Genomic DNA, 17,093 nt, shown 5'->3' on the forward strand with positions numbered 1-17,093 from the left:
TTATAGGTTCAGTCATTTAATGAGTGGACAGATGCCCTCTGGTGAATGTTGTTGTCAACTCACATCATCACTGAATTTGCTTTCCCTTTTTTTTGGTTTTATATTACTGTATTATGAATTTGCTGTGGTGTTTTCCATTCAAAACCTGTCCCTAAACCCTCTAGGCACTGACAGGAATATCTCAATTGACTTTAAAAATCACACTTTTATGGCTTGTGTAGTGATAACTGGGAAGGAAAGGCTAGGCCATCTCCAAGTTTCCTCACTCCTGGATGTAAGAAGAATGGAGGGACTCCCTCATGGGAGACCCAGAAAGCAGGTAGTGAAATGGAAAATAACCTCTCCCTCATGCAGACATGTCCCAGGTCTCCTTCCTCTGATATGGGGAGAGGGTGGAAGAAGCTCCCTCTGTAGAAATAATTTTTAAGGCTTTCTCCGTGGGGTTATAGTCTCTGTGTTGGCACATATTTCTTGTGGTATTTATGGCTTGTTTTGCAGAACCAAGATTGCATGAGAATCCCTGCTTGCATTTAAAACCCAGTAACTTCCTAGCCCTCATGGGTGCAGAGAGCAGCATGAAGTGAGTGCTGTACTAATGGAGCAGCAACATCCGGGCAAAGAAAATGAACCCTGCATTCGTTTGTTTATTTTTACAAATCTCATGATTTTAGGTCTATGTCATGATTTTTACAGGCAGGGGGTTGGCAGAACTGCAAGCTCCCTACCTCTCAGGAGGGAAGATGTTGCTTTGTGAATTTCCTACTCAGATCTTAGGAAGTCTCTATTTTTCCAATCCACCCACTGACCTACCCCCACCGTCACCCCAGGCAAAAGGCTCAGCAGCTGCTTGGGACACAGTATCCCCTGGGTGGGGGGGACACAACACACACAGCCTAATCCCTGCACTCCATAGGACAGTTGTTTCTTGCACTCCCCCTGTTGGTTTCCCAATTCGGGAGCAGGAGAGAAAATATCCCACACAAGGGATAGGGGAGAGGATAGAGTGAGGAGGGCAGTAGGCTGATGCAGAACAGAGCAGGACCAGCTCTAAGTTGACTGTAGGGGTAGGGGTAGAGCGGAGGGGGGGCAGCACTAGGCTCACGGCGGGGGGATAGGGTGGCCAGGTGCCTGGTTTTCGACTGGAAAATCTGGTCAAAAAGGGGACCTGACAGTGTCCGGTCACATCTACTGCCTGGACACTCAAAGTCCGGCTACTGTGGGCAGGGAAGGCGCTGAGTCATCACCTGCAGCAGCCCCTACTTGGCCAGGGCTGCCTCCTAAAAGGTTGCCAGGTGTCTGGTTTTCAACCGGCACAGCCAGTCGAAAAGGGACCCTGGCACTCCAGTCAGCACTGCTGACCGGGCCTTTAAAAGTCTGGTCGGCGCTCCAGCAGGGTGCCCCAACCTTGGTTCCATGTGGTTCCCAGAAGCAGCGGCCTGTTCCCCCCTCCAGCTCCTAAGCATAGGGGTAGCCAGGGCACTCTCCTACGCCCCAAACACCTCAGCACCACCCCAGAGCCTGCACACCCAGCCAGAGCCCTCAGCTCCCCCACGCCCTTGCCCCAGACTGGAGCCCGCTCCAGCACCCTGAACCCCTCAGTCCCAGCCCCTCCTCCTGCACCTCAAGCCCCTCATCCCTGGCCCCACCCCAGAGCCCACATACCAGCCCTCGAACCAGCCCTGTGAAAAGAAGCGGGTGAGTGAGGGTGGGGAGAGCGAGCGACAGAGGGAGGGGGGATGGAGTGAGCAGGGGTGAGGCCTCGGAGAAGGGGCAGGAGCAACGGTGTTGGGTTTTGTGCGAATATAAAGTTGGCAACCCTACCTCCTACCTGCAGTGAGTGGGTGGCTGCAGCTCCCAGCCCTGGTGCCGCAGGCAAGTCCCTCCTGACCCGAGCAGAGGTGGGGGCAGAGGGAAGAGCAGTGTGTAGGGGCGGAGACTCAGGGGGAAAGGGCAGGGGTGAGGCTTAGGGAAAAGGGGAGGAGGAGTCGTCGGGGGAAGGGGCAGGGCAGGGGACACTCCTGCTGGAGTGTCCATTTTTTAAATATTACAACTTTGGCAACCCTAGAGGGGAAGGTAAGAGGGCAGTAGACTGAGGGTGGGAGGAGGGTCAGAGGGGGGCACTAGGCTGATGGCAGGGCCTGGGGAGGGGGCAGTAGACTGGCGGTGGGGGGAGGGTCAGAGGGGGGCACTAGGCTGATGGCAGGGCCTGGGGGGCAGTAGACTGGTGGTGGGGGAAGGATCAGAGGGGGGCACTAAGCTGATGGCAGGGCCTGGGGGGGGGCAGTAGACTGGCGGTGGGGGAAGGATCAGAGGGGGGCACTAGGCTGATGGCAGGGCCTGGGGAGGGGGCAGTAGACTGGCGGTGGGGGAAGGATCAGAGGGGGGCACTAGGCTGATGGCAGGACCTGGGGGGCAGTAGACTGGTGTGGGGGGAGGGTCAGAGGGGGCACTAGGCTGATGGCAGGGCCTGGGGAGGGGGCAGTAGACTGGCGGTGGGGGGAGGGTCAGAGGGGGGTACTAGGCTGATGGCAGGGCCTGGGGGGGCAGTAGACTGGCGGTGGGGGGAGGGTCAGAGGGGGCACTAGGCTGATGGCAGGGCCTGGGGGGGCAGTAGACTGGCGGTGGGGGGAGGGTCAGAGGGGGCACTAGGCTGATGGCAGGGCCTGGGGGGGCAGTAGACTGGCGGTGGGGGAAGGATCAGAGGGGGGCACTAGGCTGATGGCAGGGCCTGGGGAGGGGGCAGTAGACTGGCGGTGGGGGAAGGATCAGAGGGGGGCACTAGGCTGATGGCAGGACCTGGGGGGCAGTAGACTGGTGTGGGGGGAGGGTCAGAGGGGGCACTAGGCTGATGGCAGGGCCTGGGGAGGGGGCAGTAGACTGGCGGTGGGGGGAGGGTCAGAGGGGGGTACTAGGCTGATGGCAGGGCCTGGGGGGCAGTAGACTGATGGGGGGGAGGGTCAGAGGGGGGCACTAGGCTGATGGCAGGGCCTGGGGGGGCAGTAGACTGGCGGTGGGGGGAGGGTCAGAGGGGGCACTAGGCTGATGGCAGGGCCTGGGGGGCAGTAGACTGGTGTGGGCGGAGGGTCAGAGGGGGCACTAGGCTGATGGCAGGGCCTGGGGGGGCAGTAGGCTGGCAGTGGGGGGAGGGTCAGAAGGGGCACTAGGCTGATGGCAGGGCCTGGGGGGCAGTAGACTGATGGGGGGGAGGATCAGAGGGGGGCACTAGGCTGATGGCAGGGCCTGGGGGGGCAGTAGGCTGGCGGTGGGGGGAGGGTCAGAGGGGGGCACTAGGCTGATGGCAGGGCCTGGGGGGGCAGTAGGCTGGCGGTGGGGGGAGGGTCAGAGGGGGCACTAGGCTGATGGCAGGGCCTGGGGGGGCAGTAGACTGGCGGTGGGGGGAGGGTCAGAGGGGGCACTAGGCTGATGGCAGGGCCTGGGGGGGCAGTAGGCTGGCGGTGGGGGGAGGGTCAGAGGGGGCACTAGGCTGATGGCAGGGCCTGGGGGGGCAGTAGACTGATGGGGGGAGGGTCAGAGGGGGGCACTAGGCTGATGGCAGGGCCTGGGGAGGGGGCAGTAGACTGGCGGTGGGGGGAGGGTCAGAGGGGGCACTAGGCTGATGGCAGGGCCTAGGGGGGCAGTAGACTGGCGGTGGGGGGAGGGTCAGAGGGGGCACTAGGCTGATGGCAGGGCCTGGGGGGCAGTAGACTGATGGGGGGGAGGATCAGAGGGGGGCACTAGGCTGATGGCAGGGCCTGGGGGGGCAGTAGACTGATGGGGGGAGGGTCAGAGGGGGGCACTAGGCTGATGGCAGGGCCTGGGGAGGGGGCAGTAGACTGGCGGTGGGGGGAGGGTCAGAGGGGGCACTAGGCTGATGGCAGGGCCTGGGGGGGCAGTAGACTGGCGGTGGGGGGAGGGTCAGAGGGGGCACTAGGCTGATGGCAGGGCCTGGGGGGGCAGTAGACTGGCGGTGGGGGGAGGGTCAGAGGGGGCACTAGGCTGATGGCAGGGCCTGGGGGGGCAGTAGGCTGGCGGTGGGGGGAGGGTCAGAGGGGGCACTAGGCTGATGGCAGGGCCTGGGGGGGCAGTAGGCTGGCGGTGGGGGGAGGGTCAGAGGGGGCACTAGGCTGATGGCAGGGCCTGGGGGGGCAGTAGACTGGCGGTGGGGGGAGGGTCAGAGGGGGCACTAGGCTGATGGCAGGGCCTGGGGGGGCAGTAGGCTGGCGGTGGGGGGAGGGTCAGAGGGGGCACTAGGCTGATGGCAGGGCCTGGGGGGGCAGTAGGCTGGCGGTGGGGGGGAGTAGCAGAGCTGGGGGCGACACTAGGTTGATGGCCAAGGGCGCATGAGGAGGTTGATGGCGGGAGTGGTGCCTGGCGCACACGTCCCTCCTCTTCCGGGATTCCACGAGCATTGTCTGGCTCTCGCAGCGCAGCCGTTAAACGGTTAACGGGGAGGCCCCGCCCCCTTCTGGAGCCTGACCCCGCCCCGCATGCGGGGTCGCAGTCAAACAAAGTGCGAAGTCAGCAGGCGGCTGCCGCTGTCGGTTGCTTCCCTGGAGCGCTGCGCTTGTGGTGGTGGCGGTGGCTCGCTGTGGGCAGGTGGGCCCCGGGCGGCAGTAGCGCAAGGCGGACCGAGCAGTGGTGTGAGGGCAGTGGGGGTCGAAGGGCGGGGCGGGTAACGGGGAGCAGGTGGGAGCGGGGCCATGGGAGGGGGTAAGGAGAGCGCGCGGGGGGGGGAGCGGGAGCAGGTCGGAGCGAGCGGGCGTTGCTCTGTGTTGGGCTAACTGCACCAGTTACGCTGAAAGTTTGGGTCAAAACAGGCGAGTGATCTGTAGAGGGGGCGAAGAGAGCGGCCTGACTCCTGTCTGTCATGCACACAGAAGGTCTCTCTGGGAGAGTTGCTATCTCAGAGGTACCAAAACCCAGACCACTCTGGGATGATCCAGAGCCCATGATACTGGACAAGCAGGCAGTGTATACTGAGCACCTTTTCATATTTCCCGGGACACCCGCATCTAAAAAGGGACAGCCCCGGGAAAACCTGGACGGGTGGCAGGTTTTAAAAAAGGTTTAAAAAAATATTTGGAAATTTAGTTCCTGTAGGCTCGAAGATTCAATGACTTGGGGATGTAGTGAAATGAAACTGAGACTTTACAAGAGCCAGGAAAAAGAAGGGAGAGCAGTGGGGAAGCTTCAGTTCTTTGTTAATTTCAACTCGACTTACATTTTTATATTTGGGGTAAGGGTTTTTTTTCTTCACCTTTTCAGTTAAGGTATTAGAGCTCAAGAAATACGCTTGAGTCTTCTCACAGGTTCCCACACTAAGTCCAAGCTTGACGTTCCAGATGTTTTTTATATGGGAAGTCAGACCAGTATAAAGTAGGGTGTGAATTTAAAGCTCTGCAGTTATAATAATATAACTCCCCCTGTGGACTTTTATTCTGGAACCACACTGCCTTTTTCTGGTTTAGATCTCTATTTTAGTTTGTCATTTTATAAACTGTTTAAGCTAAACCAGAAAAAAATCACTTTTGGATGTGCTTGCTCCTGGTCCCCAAGAGTTCTGTAAACAATATATTTAAAAAATACACAGTGTATCAGGGTCACATTATTGAGGTGTTGCACTGGTAAAATAGCTGATTTCAGAAAAATCAAGTTGAGTGACCCTTTCAGATGAACTGCAGTGTGCGTGCATTTGAAAAACAACTATGAAGGGTATCTGCAAAGAGGGGGAAGGTGATTGGGCTTTTTTTGACCTTTGATGTAAAAAAATTATTATTACTGATCTGCCTAAGCTACAGATTGTGCATGGTCTAGTAAAATAAATAGTACTGTATTACCAGTCTGCCTTGTCCTCTTCTGCCCATCCCCCTCCAGTCCTATTTGTTTTATCCACCATTTGTATCTGGTCTTGAGCTAAGATTGTTCTAGCCCCTCCCCCAAAATATTATCTTACGACATAACTGCAAGCCCCTAGCAAATGGGGTCCAACCTGGCTTGTTCCTGTAGGCACTATTGTAATATTACTAATTGCCTGAAAGGCTACAATTTTTGGGGGTGGTGGTTGTGGCCTAATTTTTTATTTTAGAAATACTGGAGTGGTTGCAGGCTTTGCTTAAAAGCTTGTTGAATACTGAATTGTGGACTGAAATTGCTCAGACTTTAACGTAAGGATGTGGAACCTTAAGCAGAGATGCTCTTTTTCTTAAATGTTTCTCAGTATTTAGCTTAAATACCAAGTAAATATACATCCCTAAAGTTCTAAGCAGACTGAATAAAAATAAAATGCATCCTCTCGGGTTTCACTTCCTCATTACCTGGTATCCTAATCCTATCATCTCTCCAGTAGGTAGAGTAACCTTTAGGATCTTTGTTGGATTGATGGTTTTTGGTAGACGAATAGTCAAGGTAGTAAAATTGGTACCAAAATCTATAAGCAGTCTTTACATTTATTAAAAAAATATGTGAAACACTTTGACAATCTGTTCTTCCTGGACTTGCCTGCTAACCCCTAAATTTTGGACTCTATAATTGTCTTGGCATATGCAAGGTCAATGCAGATGCCTTCTGATTTCTCTTGAGAGTTAGTATTGTGTAATGTGCTGTGCATAAATGATAAGTGGAGGAGGAGGAAGAGAAGGAAGGGGATTTAAAATGACTTTTATACTTGACTGTAAGTTTCACTAATGTAGTTACAGATTTGGGGACTTAAAACTCTCGAATCTTAGAAATGTAGCACAACTAATGAAGTCATACCATTGTAATGCAGAGTATATAACTAAACATGTACAAAAATGACGATTAACAAATCCTTGGCATTTAGAACTTCCAACAATCATTTGAAGTGGTATAACACTAGTATTGTAAGCAACACTGGATCACGCTTTTGGACAGCCTCCCTGCTTCCAATCCCTCCTCCATTCCCTATCCAGCTTTAGTTTTTTTCCCTCATTGTTCCAGTCACCTAATCACTTTCCTTTGGGATTGCCCTACTACAAGAAGACAAGAGTCTTTCCTCGGGTTGCATAGTCCCTTGGGGAATACAGGTGTGTTTATTTTTTCTTTTTCTTTTTACAGTTGCAAACGCCACCCCAAGTTTGCTTTTATTGTTCTGTTTCTTCAAAGGAAAAGTTCTCATCAAGCCATGAGATTCCCTGGGCTAAAGACAAAGTAGGGAATTTTGGAAATTACCACTGATGTATCCACCAATTCAGCTGCACTAGTGGGAGCTTGGGAACCCTTGCCCCTAGCTGAGGCTCTGGCAGTTTCCAGTCCCTTTGCCACCGAGTTTGTGTGTCTTTGCTGTCCGGTTCAACTGTCATGGTGACAAAGACACAATCTAAATACACCATTGCCCTGGTTTAACTAAAGATGCGATATTAAAGTGATTCAACTTTGTGTGTAGATAAGCCCTGAGCTACAACATGACTGTAAAGGTATTTAGATTGTTTAGATAACTTTTAAGGGGGCTCGCCAATTGTGTTAAGCTATCTTGATTGAAAACTACCTTCACCACCTTTCTTAGTCATACCAACTGCAGTGAAAAAGGAGACATGTTAAGGAGACTAAGATAGGTAGATAGAACACCACATCTCTTTGGGTAGCTTTGTAAAGCAAAGTCCTAGTTTTCTTGGTCAGTTTTTGTCCAACAGCGTATACCATTGATTCTAACACCAAGTTTCCATGTTGGTTTTTGGTTTTGTGTCCAAATTCTGTAACAAATATAGTTCCCCGTTATCCAGCATCATAGACTGATCTTATTGAACACTTTCATATCAAATGAAATATTCTTTCTTTCTATCTCCCTACCAATGGAGTATTATTTCTTAAATGTCTCAGTCGCTTGTAAAGGCTAGCTTTATAATTTTCCTTGTTGGAGTTCTATTAGGCTGTGAAATACTGTAGCATTTTTTCTAATGTTCAGCCTAAATTTTTCTTTATTTCATCCACATTATTCTTAACTATACTCCATGAACCAGCCTCTTCATCTTTACTGTTTACGTTCTTCATGTTATGTGCTTCCAAATTCATCTTTCCCAACCCCAGTTATTTAATAACCAAACTATATGTTTAGGACTCTTAATCTGTGATAATTCAGTCTAATCACCCCCTCTCTAGCATTTTGTAGCTCTTTCAAGTCTGTCTAACTTGTTTGTCTTTCTAGTTGTGTTGAGAATTGAACACAGAATTTTTTGCCTGTTCTGTAACGTGATGTTTCATGTACCGTCCAAAACTGCAGTGATTGCCAGCTTAATCTAACAAATACTATGTTATGTGTGTGCTTCAGCTTTTTGACTAAACAAGCAACATATTTTGAAATTAAGTCTGCTGACTGGGCACATGCACGAAAGTAGACTATAGGCAGTGAGTGGTAGAGTGGCATGGGATCTACCTTCAGCAAATATTCAGTAACTCCTTCTTTGAACTCATCTTTTATTAGCCCCGTCACTTCATTGAATCCATAACATTAGGAAAAATCTTGGGCAGAGTCCTGGATCATACAAACATTTGAGTTGTTCAGAAATAACTCGTAGCTTGAATTTTCACTTACTAGTAAATACATAAGCCCAAAGATAGCTGTTGTTTTAGGTAATTAAAAAGGCAATTCTAAGTTTTATGACTAGAATGACTTTTTGGAATACTCATTCTAAAACCAATTGATTAGATATTTGTTTTCCAATCCAGGAACTGTTTTCCCAAGCTGTTTGCATACTATGTTCTTCATATTTTTTTTGCATTACAATGCAGCTTGGTACAGTCAAGAAGCCAAGGAAGATTTTATTGAAAGTGCAGGTTATAATGTTGCACTCTTATCTGTAACTGAATGCTTTATATATATGTGGTTCCTTTTTTAAAGTGTGGAGCTTCAACATGTTAAAGACAATGGAGACTAAAAAACTGATTGGTAAATCCCTTCAGCCAGCAAGACCTGCACGCCATCTGTCTTCACAGCATGGTAAGTAGCATGGTTAAAATCTGTTCATTTAACAAAGATTTACAGATTACCTGAAGGGAAATTTGCGGTTATGCTGAATGTCTATTTAAGGCTCATGGTTAAAAATTAGCTATGGGGAACATAGAAACAGCAATACTGGGCCGAACATAAGAACGACCATACTGGGTCAGACTAAAGGTCCATCTAGCCCAGTATCCTGTCTTCCGATGATGGCCAATGCCAGAAGCCCCAGAGGGAATGAAGAGAACAGGTAATCATCAAGTGAGCCGTTCCCTGTCGCTCATTCCCAGCTTCTGGCAAACAGAGGCTAGGGACACGATCTCTGCCCATCCTGGCTAATAGCCATTGATGGACCTATCCTCCATGAAATTATCTAGTTCTTTTTTGAACCCTGTTATAGTCTTGGCCTTCACAACATCCTCTGGCAAGGAATTCCACATATTGACTATACACTGTGTGGGAAAAAATGCTTCCTTTTGTTTGTTTTTAAACCTGTTGCCTGTTAATTTCATTTGGTGACCCCCCCCCAGTTCTTGTATTATGAAAAGGAGCAAATAACCCTCCCTTACTTACTTTCTCCACACCAGTTATGATTTTATAGACCTCAATCATATCCCCCTGTTGCGGTCACAGAGTGCCCGAGGACAGCAACAGCAGGGTTCGTTGCCCGGTGTGCTTCGCGCCAATAAACACACCAGGGGTGGAGAAACAAACAAAGTTTATTTGGGATCCCCAAGCGGTGCTAGGAGACAGGCACGTCTCAAATCAAGCACCCTAAAAGGAACAGTTTTTTTTTTTTTTTTTTTTTTTTTCTTTTATACATTTTGCAGTTAAGCCTCACCCTTTCCCCTCCCTTCCTCCCCTTCTACTCCTCCCTTCCCTGGTAACAGTTACTAAGCAAATAGCGATTACATTTAAGCAGTTAAGTCATTCTTGGCAGCTATAAGACTAGCTTGTTAGTAACTTCTTTAAACCGTTATCTTGTCCTTTTTCCCTTCAGCCAGAAACATGCAGGCCTCATGATTACCGCTTGATACCGGTGTGAGCAGGGGGTTGCACACAGATAACTGGTTGCTTACATATTCCAATTGCACCTGGCTTTTGAGGTTGATTAGAGTTTAAACGTGGAAGAAGTTTGGTTCATATAGGCCTAGTGCAGGAAGGCTTCATTGACACTTAGTGGCCTTCCACCCTCCCGAGTTACCTAGCGTTATGCCTAGTGACACCAACACCCCCTTAGTCGTCTCTTTTTCCAAGCTGAAAAGTCCCAGTCTTATTACTCTCCTCATACAGAAGCTGTTCCATACCCTAATCATTTTTGTTGCCCTTTTCTGAACCTTTTCCAAGTCCAATATATCTTTTTTGTGACCACATCTGCTCGCAGTATTCAAGATGTGGGCATACCATGGATTTATACAGAAACAATATGGTATTTTCTGTCTTATCTATCCCTTTCTTAATATTTCCCAACGTTCTGTTAGCTTTTTTGACTGCTGCTTCACATTGAGTGGATGTTTTCAGAGAACTATCCACAATGACTCTGAGATCTTTCTTGAGTGGTAACAGCTAATTTAGACCCTATCATTTTATATGTATAACTGGGATTCTGTTTTCCAATGTGCATTACTTTGCATTTATCAACACTGAATTTCATCTGCCATTTAGTTGTCTAGTCATCCAGTTTTGTGAGATCCCTCTGTAACTCTTCATAGTTCAGTCTAAAGCAGACTATGTTAAATAGTTTTGTATCGTCTGGAAATTTTGCCATGTCACTATTTACTCCTTTTTCCAAATCGTTTATGAATATGTTGAAGAGAACTGGTCCAGTACAGACTGCTGGGGGACACCACTATTTACCTCTCTCCATTCTGAAAACTGGCCATTTATTCCTGCCCTTGGTTTCCTCCCTCTCAATCAGTTACTGATCCATGAGAGAACCTTCCCTTTTATCCCATGACAGCTTATTTTGCTGAAGAGCCTTTGGTGAGGGACCTTGTCAAAGGCTTTCTGAAAATCAAAGTACACTATGTTCACTGGATCTCCCTTGTCCACGTGCTTGTTGACCCCCTCAAATAATTTTAGTAGATTGATGAGGCATGATTTCCCTTTACAAAAACCATGTTGACTATTCCCCAACAAATTATGTTCATTTATGTGTCTGACAATTTTATTCTTTACTATAGTTTCAACCCGTTTGCCCGGTACTTAAGTGAGGCTTACTGCACTGTAGTTGCTGGGATCACCTCTGTAGCCCTTTTAAAAAATTAGTATCACATTAGCTCTCCTCCAGTCATTTGGTACCGAAGCTGATTTAAATGATAGGTTACACAGTTGGTAGTTCTGCAATTTCACATTTGAGTTCCTTCAGAACTCTTGGGTGAATACCATCTGGTCGTGGTGACTTATTAATTAATCGATTTGTTCCAAAACCACCTCTAATGACACCTCAATCTGGGATAGTTCCTCAGATTAGTCACCTTAAAAGAATGGCTCAGGTTTTGGGAATCTCCCTCACAGCTTCAGTTGTCAAGACCGATACAAAGCATTCATTTAGTTTCTCTGCAATGGCCTTATCGTTCTTGAGTGCTCCTTTAGCATCTTGATCATCCAGTGGTCAGTGTAGCCCAGTATCCTGTTTTTGACAGTGGCTGGTGCCAGATGCTTCAGAGGAAATGAACAGACCAGGGCAGTTTGAGTGATCCGTCCCCTGTCATCCAGTTACAGCTTGTGGGAACTTTAGCCTTTCCTTGCATGTGTGCAAAAATATATTCTTAGAGCTTGAATGAGATCCTAAAACACATAACAAATCCAGATGAAAACCATCAAACCATAGTTTGGATCAGGCTTGTTGAAAGGCTTGCAAAGTTTTGTGAACTTGGCCTGAACTCAGTTTGCAATAAAAACCCAAAACTAGATGAATTTTTCTTGGATGTGGCCTCTGTATATATTTGTGGGATGCACCTCTGGATGAGACAGAGTTTTGAAACTTTCTACAAAGCAGTGCCTGTTTGGGGGCTGCTTGAGGAAAGTACTGGCCATTCATAGCCAAGGTTAATTAGGAGACAACCATTCCCCAACTGCCTCAGTTTCTCCTTCATTGCAGCTAATTTCAGATACAGGAACCTCTCATGTTTTGGTGACTGTCTTGCTAAACTGTCTATAATTTAGTTCTTCAGTAGTAGTTTAATCCGCATGGTTACTGTTCGAGACTGAGGTGAGCACAGCATCAGATGTTTTCTATACTGAACCCCAGGGGGCTGCATTTTAAGAAGTCTGTCTCTTGTCCCTTTCTTCTATACTCAGTGATTGATGTGACTTGAAGGCTAAGCTAATGGCTGGTGCTTGGAATACTGACTTCATCCCCTCAGCTCGCTGCAGCCCCAAACACACTCCTTGGAAACCTAGTTAAGAAGGCTTGGAACTCCTTCTCCCTAAATTCTGTCTCTCAGCACAAGTTGCTGTGGCTTAAACTGTCTGTGTGTGTGTGTGTGTGTGTGTGTGTGTGACTTCAGTTACCTAAGTGAAAATGCCTGTGTGGACACACTTAAATAGCGTTAAATTTGTCTGATATTAATTTAGCTGAAATTAGAAGTAAGATTATAAACCAGGTTTAAATTGATCAAGATTGTCCGCACAAGGATCTGCAGTGGTTTAACTAAAGTCAGTTTAAAAACACACTTGTAACATGGAAAAGGCTTTGAGGGTCTGCTTTTCAGATCCAGGTGAGGCTAGAGGTCTTGGATCTGGTCAGGTCTCTAATAGGTCCTAGTTAGCACCTACTCCTACATCCCTATACTAGTTTTATTTCCTCCCTAAAATAGTATCTGAAATGCACTTTAACCACACTTCAGAGTAGCAGCCGTGTTAGTCTGTATCCGCAAAAAAGAACAGGAGTACTTGTGGCACCTTAGAGACTAACAAATTTATTAGAGCATAAGCTTTCGTGGGCTGTAGTCCACGAAAGCTTATGCTCTAATAAATTTGTTAGTCTCTAAGGTGCCACAAGTACTCCTGTTCTTTTAACCAGACTGTTGATCTCATGCCTTTCTTCCCAAAAACGTTCACAGTGCCCCATACTCTGTCAAAAGAGCTTTACGGTCCTATTCAGATAGGACTAAGGCATTTAGGAATCTCCTCCCAGTGTTTCTCATATTTTTTTGATACCAGGGACTGGCTTGCTGCCTTCCTAAACTGTGTCAGGGAAATTTCAGGGACCGGCCATTGAGAAACCCTGTTTAAACAATCTGTGGTCATGGGGATTAATGTGAGAGGAGTTTCTGTTTTGACACAATGTCTTTCTAAATGGATTAGGTTATGTACTGTAACTTGTTACACTTCAGCTAATATATCGGTACCTGATGGAACTAAGGTTCACTCTGTGAGGACTAAAGCAGCATATGGCTTGTCTTCACAACTTCTCCGTGTTGGAAATCTGTTAAGATAGGAGTTTTATCCTGCCTCTTAACTCAGTATTACTCTCTTAGGCTGGCATCAGAGGCTAATGCTTGCTTTTGGAGAGCAATTCAACAGTCTGTCTAATTAGAACTCCTCACCCCACCATCTTGGGATTTGCACAGTTAGCTAATCTCCCACAGTGAGAATAGGCAGAGGGCACTTTAAGGAAGGTTACCCTTCTCTGAGTTTTGCCACTGCATACTTAACACTACTCACCTGCCATTATCCCTTCCCTGGATTTCTACTCCAAAGCATTGGATTCCGAGATTTGGTGGAAGGAATTGAGTTGGATAGGGAGAGGAAATGGCGTGACATGAACTTTTCAGGGGTTCTGAAGTTCTGCATTGCCAGGGTGTGACTCTACAGTTGCCCATTATAGTAAGTAACCTTTTCTTTATGGTCATTTGGAATTTCTCATTTAAAATTTTGCTTTTATTTCCAACAAGCAGTGTGGTAGAACAATAAAGACCTTGTCTACACTTGTGGCGGCGTGTAGTACTGTATATGTGCAGCTATAGGCCACAGTGAAAGACTCAGGAAGAGGGAGGCAGCGGGAAAAAGCTCTGGGAGTGGGGAGGTAGCAGGACACTACACTGCTAAAAATGGCAGTGTAGATGTGAGGGTCACTGCTTGGGTATATAGAGAGCCATGTAGGGTATATACACTAGGATTCAGGTGTGTAGGGCACTCTACTCGCCTGAACAATGCCTCTATATCTACACTGCTTTTTAGACCGATGTTTGCTGGGAGTGCAGTGGGTTTACTCTTCACACTGTCACAAGTATAGACCTACACAAATTAATCCAGAGCTGTTGCTGTAAAAATTCCACAAATAATTGTGACTGCTTAGGAATTACTCTCGCTAGTGGCTGGATCATCAGCTGTTCTTGTCTGCTGATGATGGTGCTGTTTAAGGGGGGGAGGGGACGCAGGGAATGTGTGTTCATACAAAGCCCTGTCATCCTCTTAAGGCCCTGTACCCCACTCTTAGGCCTGGTCTACACTAGGCGTTTATGTCGAAGTTAGCGCCATTACATCGAATTAACCCTGCACCCGTCCACACTGCGATGCTATTTAGTTCGACATAGAGGTCTCTTTAATTCGACTTCTGTACTCCTCCCCGACGAGGGGAGTAGCGCTAAATTCGACATGGCCATGTCGAATTAGGCTAGGTGTGGATGGAAATCGACGCTAATAGCTCCGGGAGCTATCCCACAGTGCACCACTCTGTTGACGCTCTGGACAGCAGTACGAGCTCGGATGCTCTGACCAGCCACACAGGAAAAGCCCCGGGAAAATTTGAATTTGAATTCCTTTTCCTGTCTGGCCAGTTGAATCTCATTTCCTGTCTGGACATCGTGGCGATCACAGCAGCACTGGCAACGATGCAGAGCTCTCCAGCAGTGATGGCCGTGCAGTCTGTGAATAGAAAGAGGGCCCCAGCATGGACTGATCGGGAAGTCTTGGATCTCATTGCTGTGTGGGGCGATGAGTCCATGCTTTCTGAGCTGCGCTCCAAGAAACGGAATGCAAAGATCTATGAGAAGATCTCAAAAGACATGTCAGAGAGAGGATACAGCCGGGATGCAACGCAGTGCCACGTGAAAATCAAGGAGCTGAGACAAGGCTACCAGAAGACCAAAGAGGCAAACGGACGCTCCGGATCCCATCCCCAGACATCCCGTTTCTACGAGGCACTGCATTCCATCCTCGGTGCGGCCGCCACCACTACCCCACCACTGACCGTGGACTCTGAGGATGGGATATTGTCCACGGCCGGTTCCTCGGACATGTTAGCGGACGGGGAAGATGAGGAAGGAGATGAGGAGGGCGAGGCAGTCGGCAGCGCTCACAACACTGATTTCCCCGACAGCCAGGATCTCTTCATCACCCTTACAGAGATCCCCTACGAAGCGTCCCCAGCCGTTACCCCGGACACAGAATCTGGGGAAGGATCAGCCAGTAAGTGTTGTAAACATCTAAACATTTATTTTTAACAGAACAGGAATATTAACAATTAAAAGAATGGGTTGTTCATGATTACTTTGCCCTAGGCACTTAACGGTTCAGTCATGGGCAGTGCAAGTTTTGAAAAAAAATCTAGCAATGTCCGGTTTTCCGTGATTGTCCTGCCCAAGCCGCTCTACTGTTTAGTCCCTGCTACTGCAGCTAGAATAAAATGCGGTCTATATGTGCAGGGATAGAGCAGTAATCCTCCCGGGACATCTCGATGAAGCTCTCCTGGAGGTAATTGGAAAGCCGTTGCATGAGGTTCCTGGGGAGAGCGGCCTTATTGGGTCCTCCGAAGTACGACACGTTGCCGCGCCACGAGACTATCAAGTACTCGGGAATCATTGCTCTGCACAGCAGGGCGGCGTACGGCCCTGGTCTTTGGAGGCTTTCCCGGAGCATTCTCTCTCTCTCGCTGTCAGAGATCCTCATCAGGGTGATGTCGCCCATGGTGACCTGCTTTGAATTAGGTAGGGGAATGTTAGTGTTGGGACTGCTTGCTCGTTCCTTTACAGAACTGTAACCGCTGGTTTGCAGCCACGCGGTGGAGGCGGGAGAGGGGCTGCCGAAAGGGATCGTTCCTGGGGACAGCCGCGAGGGGGTGGGACAGGGGCAGAGTTCCCGCTTGCCGGATTGCTGGCAGCAGGGACTGACATTGCTTTAAATGTGAAATGAGGCCAGTGGTAATATAAAAGTTTTAAACTGCCACAAGTCTACGGCTTACTATGTCTGCCTGCAACAGAAATTCCGTTGTGCTGCCCCGCTTCTCAAATGTGCTGTGGAAGACCCCAGGCACTGAATGCGAAGGCCGAGAATTCAACCTTGTGCTGAGTGCGCATGTGATAGGTGCTGTGGATGGTCTTGTTCACAGAGAAAGACTATGTTCTTTGTTCACAACTACATTTATCTTTCTGAGGAATTCACTCCCTTTTTCCCATTCCCACAGCCACATCTGCGACTGTCTCACAACCTAGCCTGGCATCACACTCCCAGAGGCTAGCGAAGATTAGCCATAGGAAGAAGAGGACACGGGAGGACATGTTCTCTGAACTTATGGCCTGTTCCCAAGCCCAGGCAGCACAGCAGACCCAGTGGCAGGAGAAATTGACCCAAATGCAGCAAGCAAACATGGATCGGGAGGAGAGGTGGCGGCAGGAAGACCAGCAGGCGACTCAAACGCTGCTTGGACTACTGAGGGAGCAAACAGACACGCTCCGGCGCCTTGTGGATGTTCTGCAGGAACGGAGGCAGGAGGACAAAGCCCCGCTGCAGTCCATCTCTAACCGCCCTCCCCCGCCACCAAGTCCCATACCCACCTCACCCAAAGTGCAAAGAAGGAGAGGCGGCAGAGTCCCTGCTAACTCTCACTCCACCCCTGCAGAGAGCTCTAGTAGCAGAAGGCTCTCATTCCCCAAAACTTGAAAAGTTCTTCCCTTCCCGCCTGACACAAGCCCCCGTCCAAGTTTCACCTCCCAGTTCCATGTGTAGTTGATAATAAAAAATACGTTCATGTTAAGTACTGTTTCAATGATGTTCTTTTGGAGGAGGAGGGGAAAGGGGGTTGGTAATTGGACAGGACAGTCGCCTTTGGCAGGGTACATAGGCGGGGGCAGGCACAGCAGCAGGGCACATACACAGTGCAGTGATGCAGTGACTAGTTACCCTGGTTAGTCTG

General features: G+C 48.8%; 1 protein-coding gene across 2 annotated transcripts in view; it reads left to right on the forward strand.

Annotated features, from left to right (window-relative positions):
* Window positions 1–4,551: 4,551 nt before the first annotated feature.
* The window catches only part of C2H8orf88 (chromosome 2 C8orf88 homolog), a 56,029-nt gene continuing 43,487 nt past the window's right edge, over window positions 4,552–17,093 (forward strand). For both annotated transcript variants that reach the window (XM_054016603.1, XM_054016605.1), the window contains exons 1-2: window positions 4,552–4,596; window positions 8,855–8,953. In XM_054016603.1, coding sequence (XP_053872578.1) covers window positions 8,869–8,953 — 85 coding nt within the window. In that variant the 5' untranslated portion in view covers window positions 4,552–4,596; window positions 8,855–8,868. The remainder of the gene's footprint in view (window positions 4,597–8,854; window positions 8,954–17,093) is intronic.

This window comes from Malaclemys terrapin, chromosome 2, assembly GCF_027887155.1.
Source record: "Malaclemys terrapin pileata isolate rMalTer1 chromosome 2, rMalTer1.hap1, whole genome shotgun sequence".
Taxonomy (NCBI): Eukaryota; Metazoa; Chordata; order Testudines; family Emydidae; genus Malaclemys; species Malaclemys terrapin.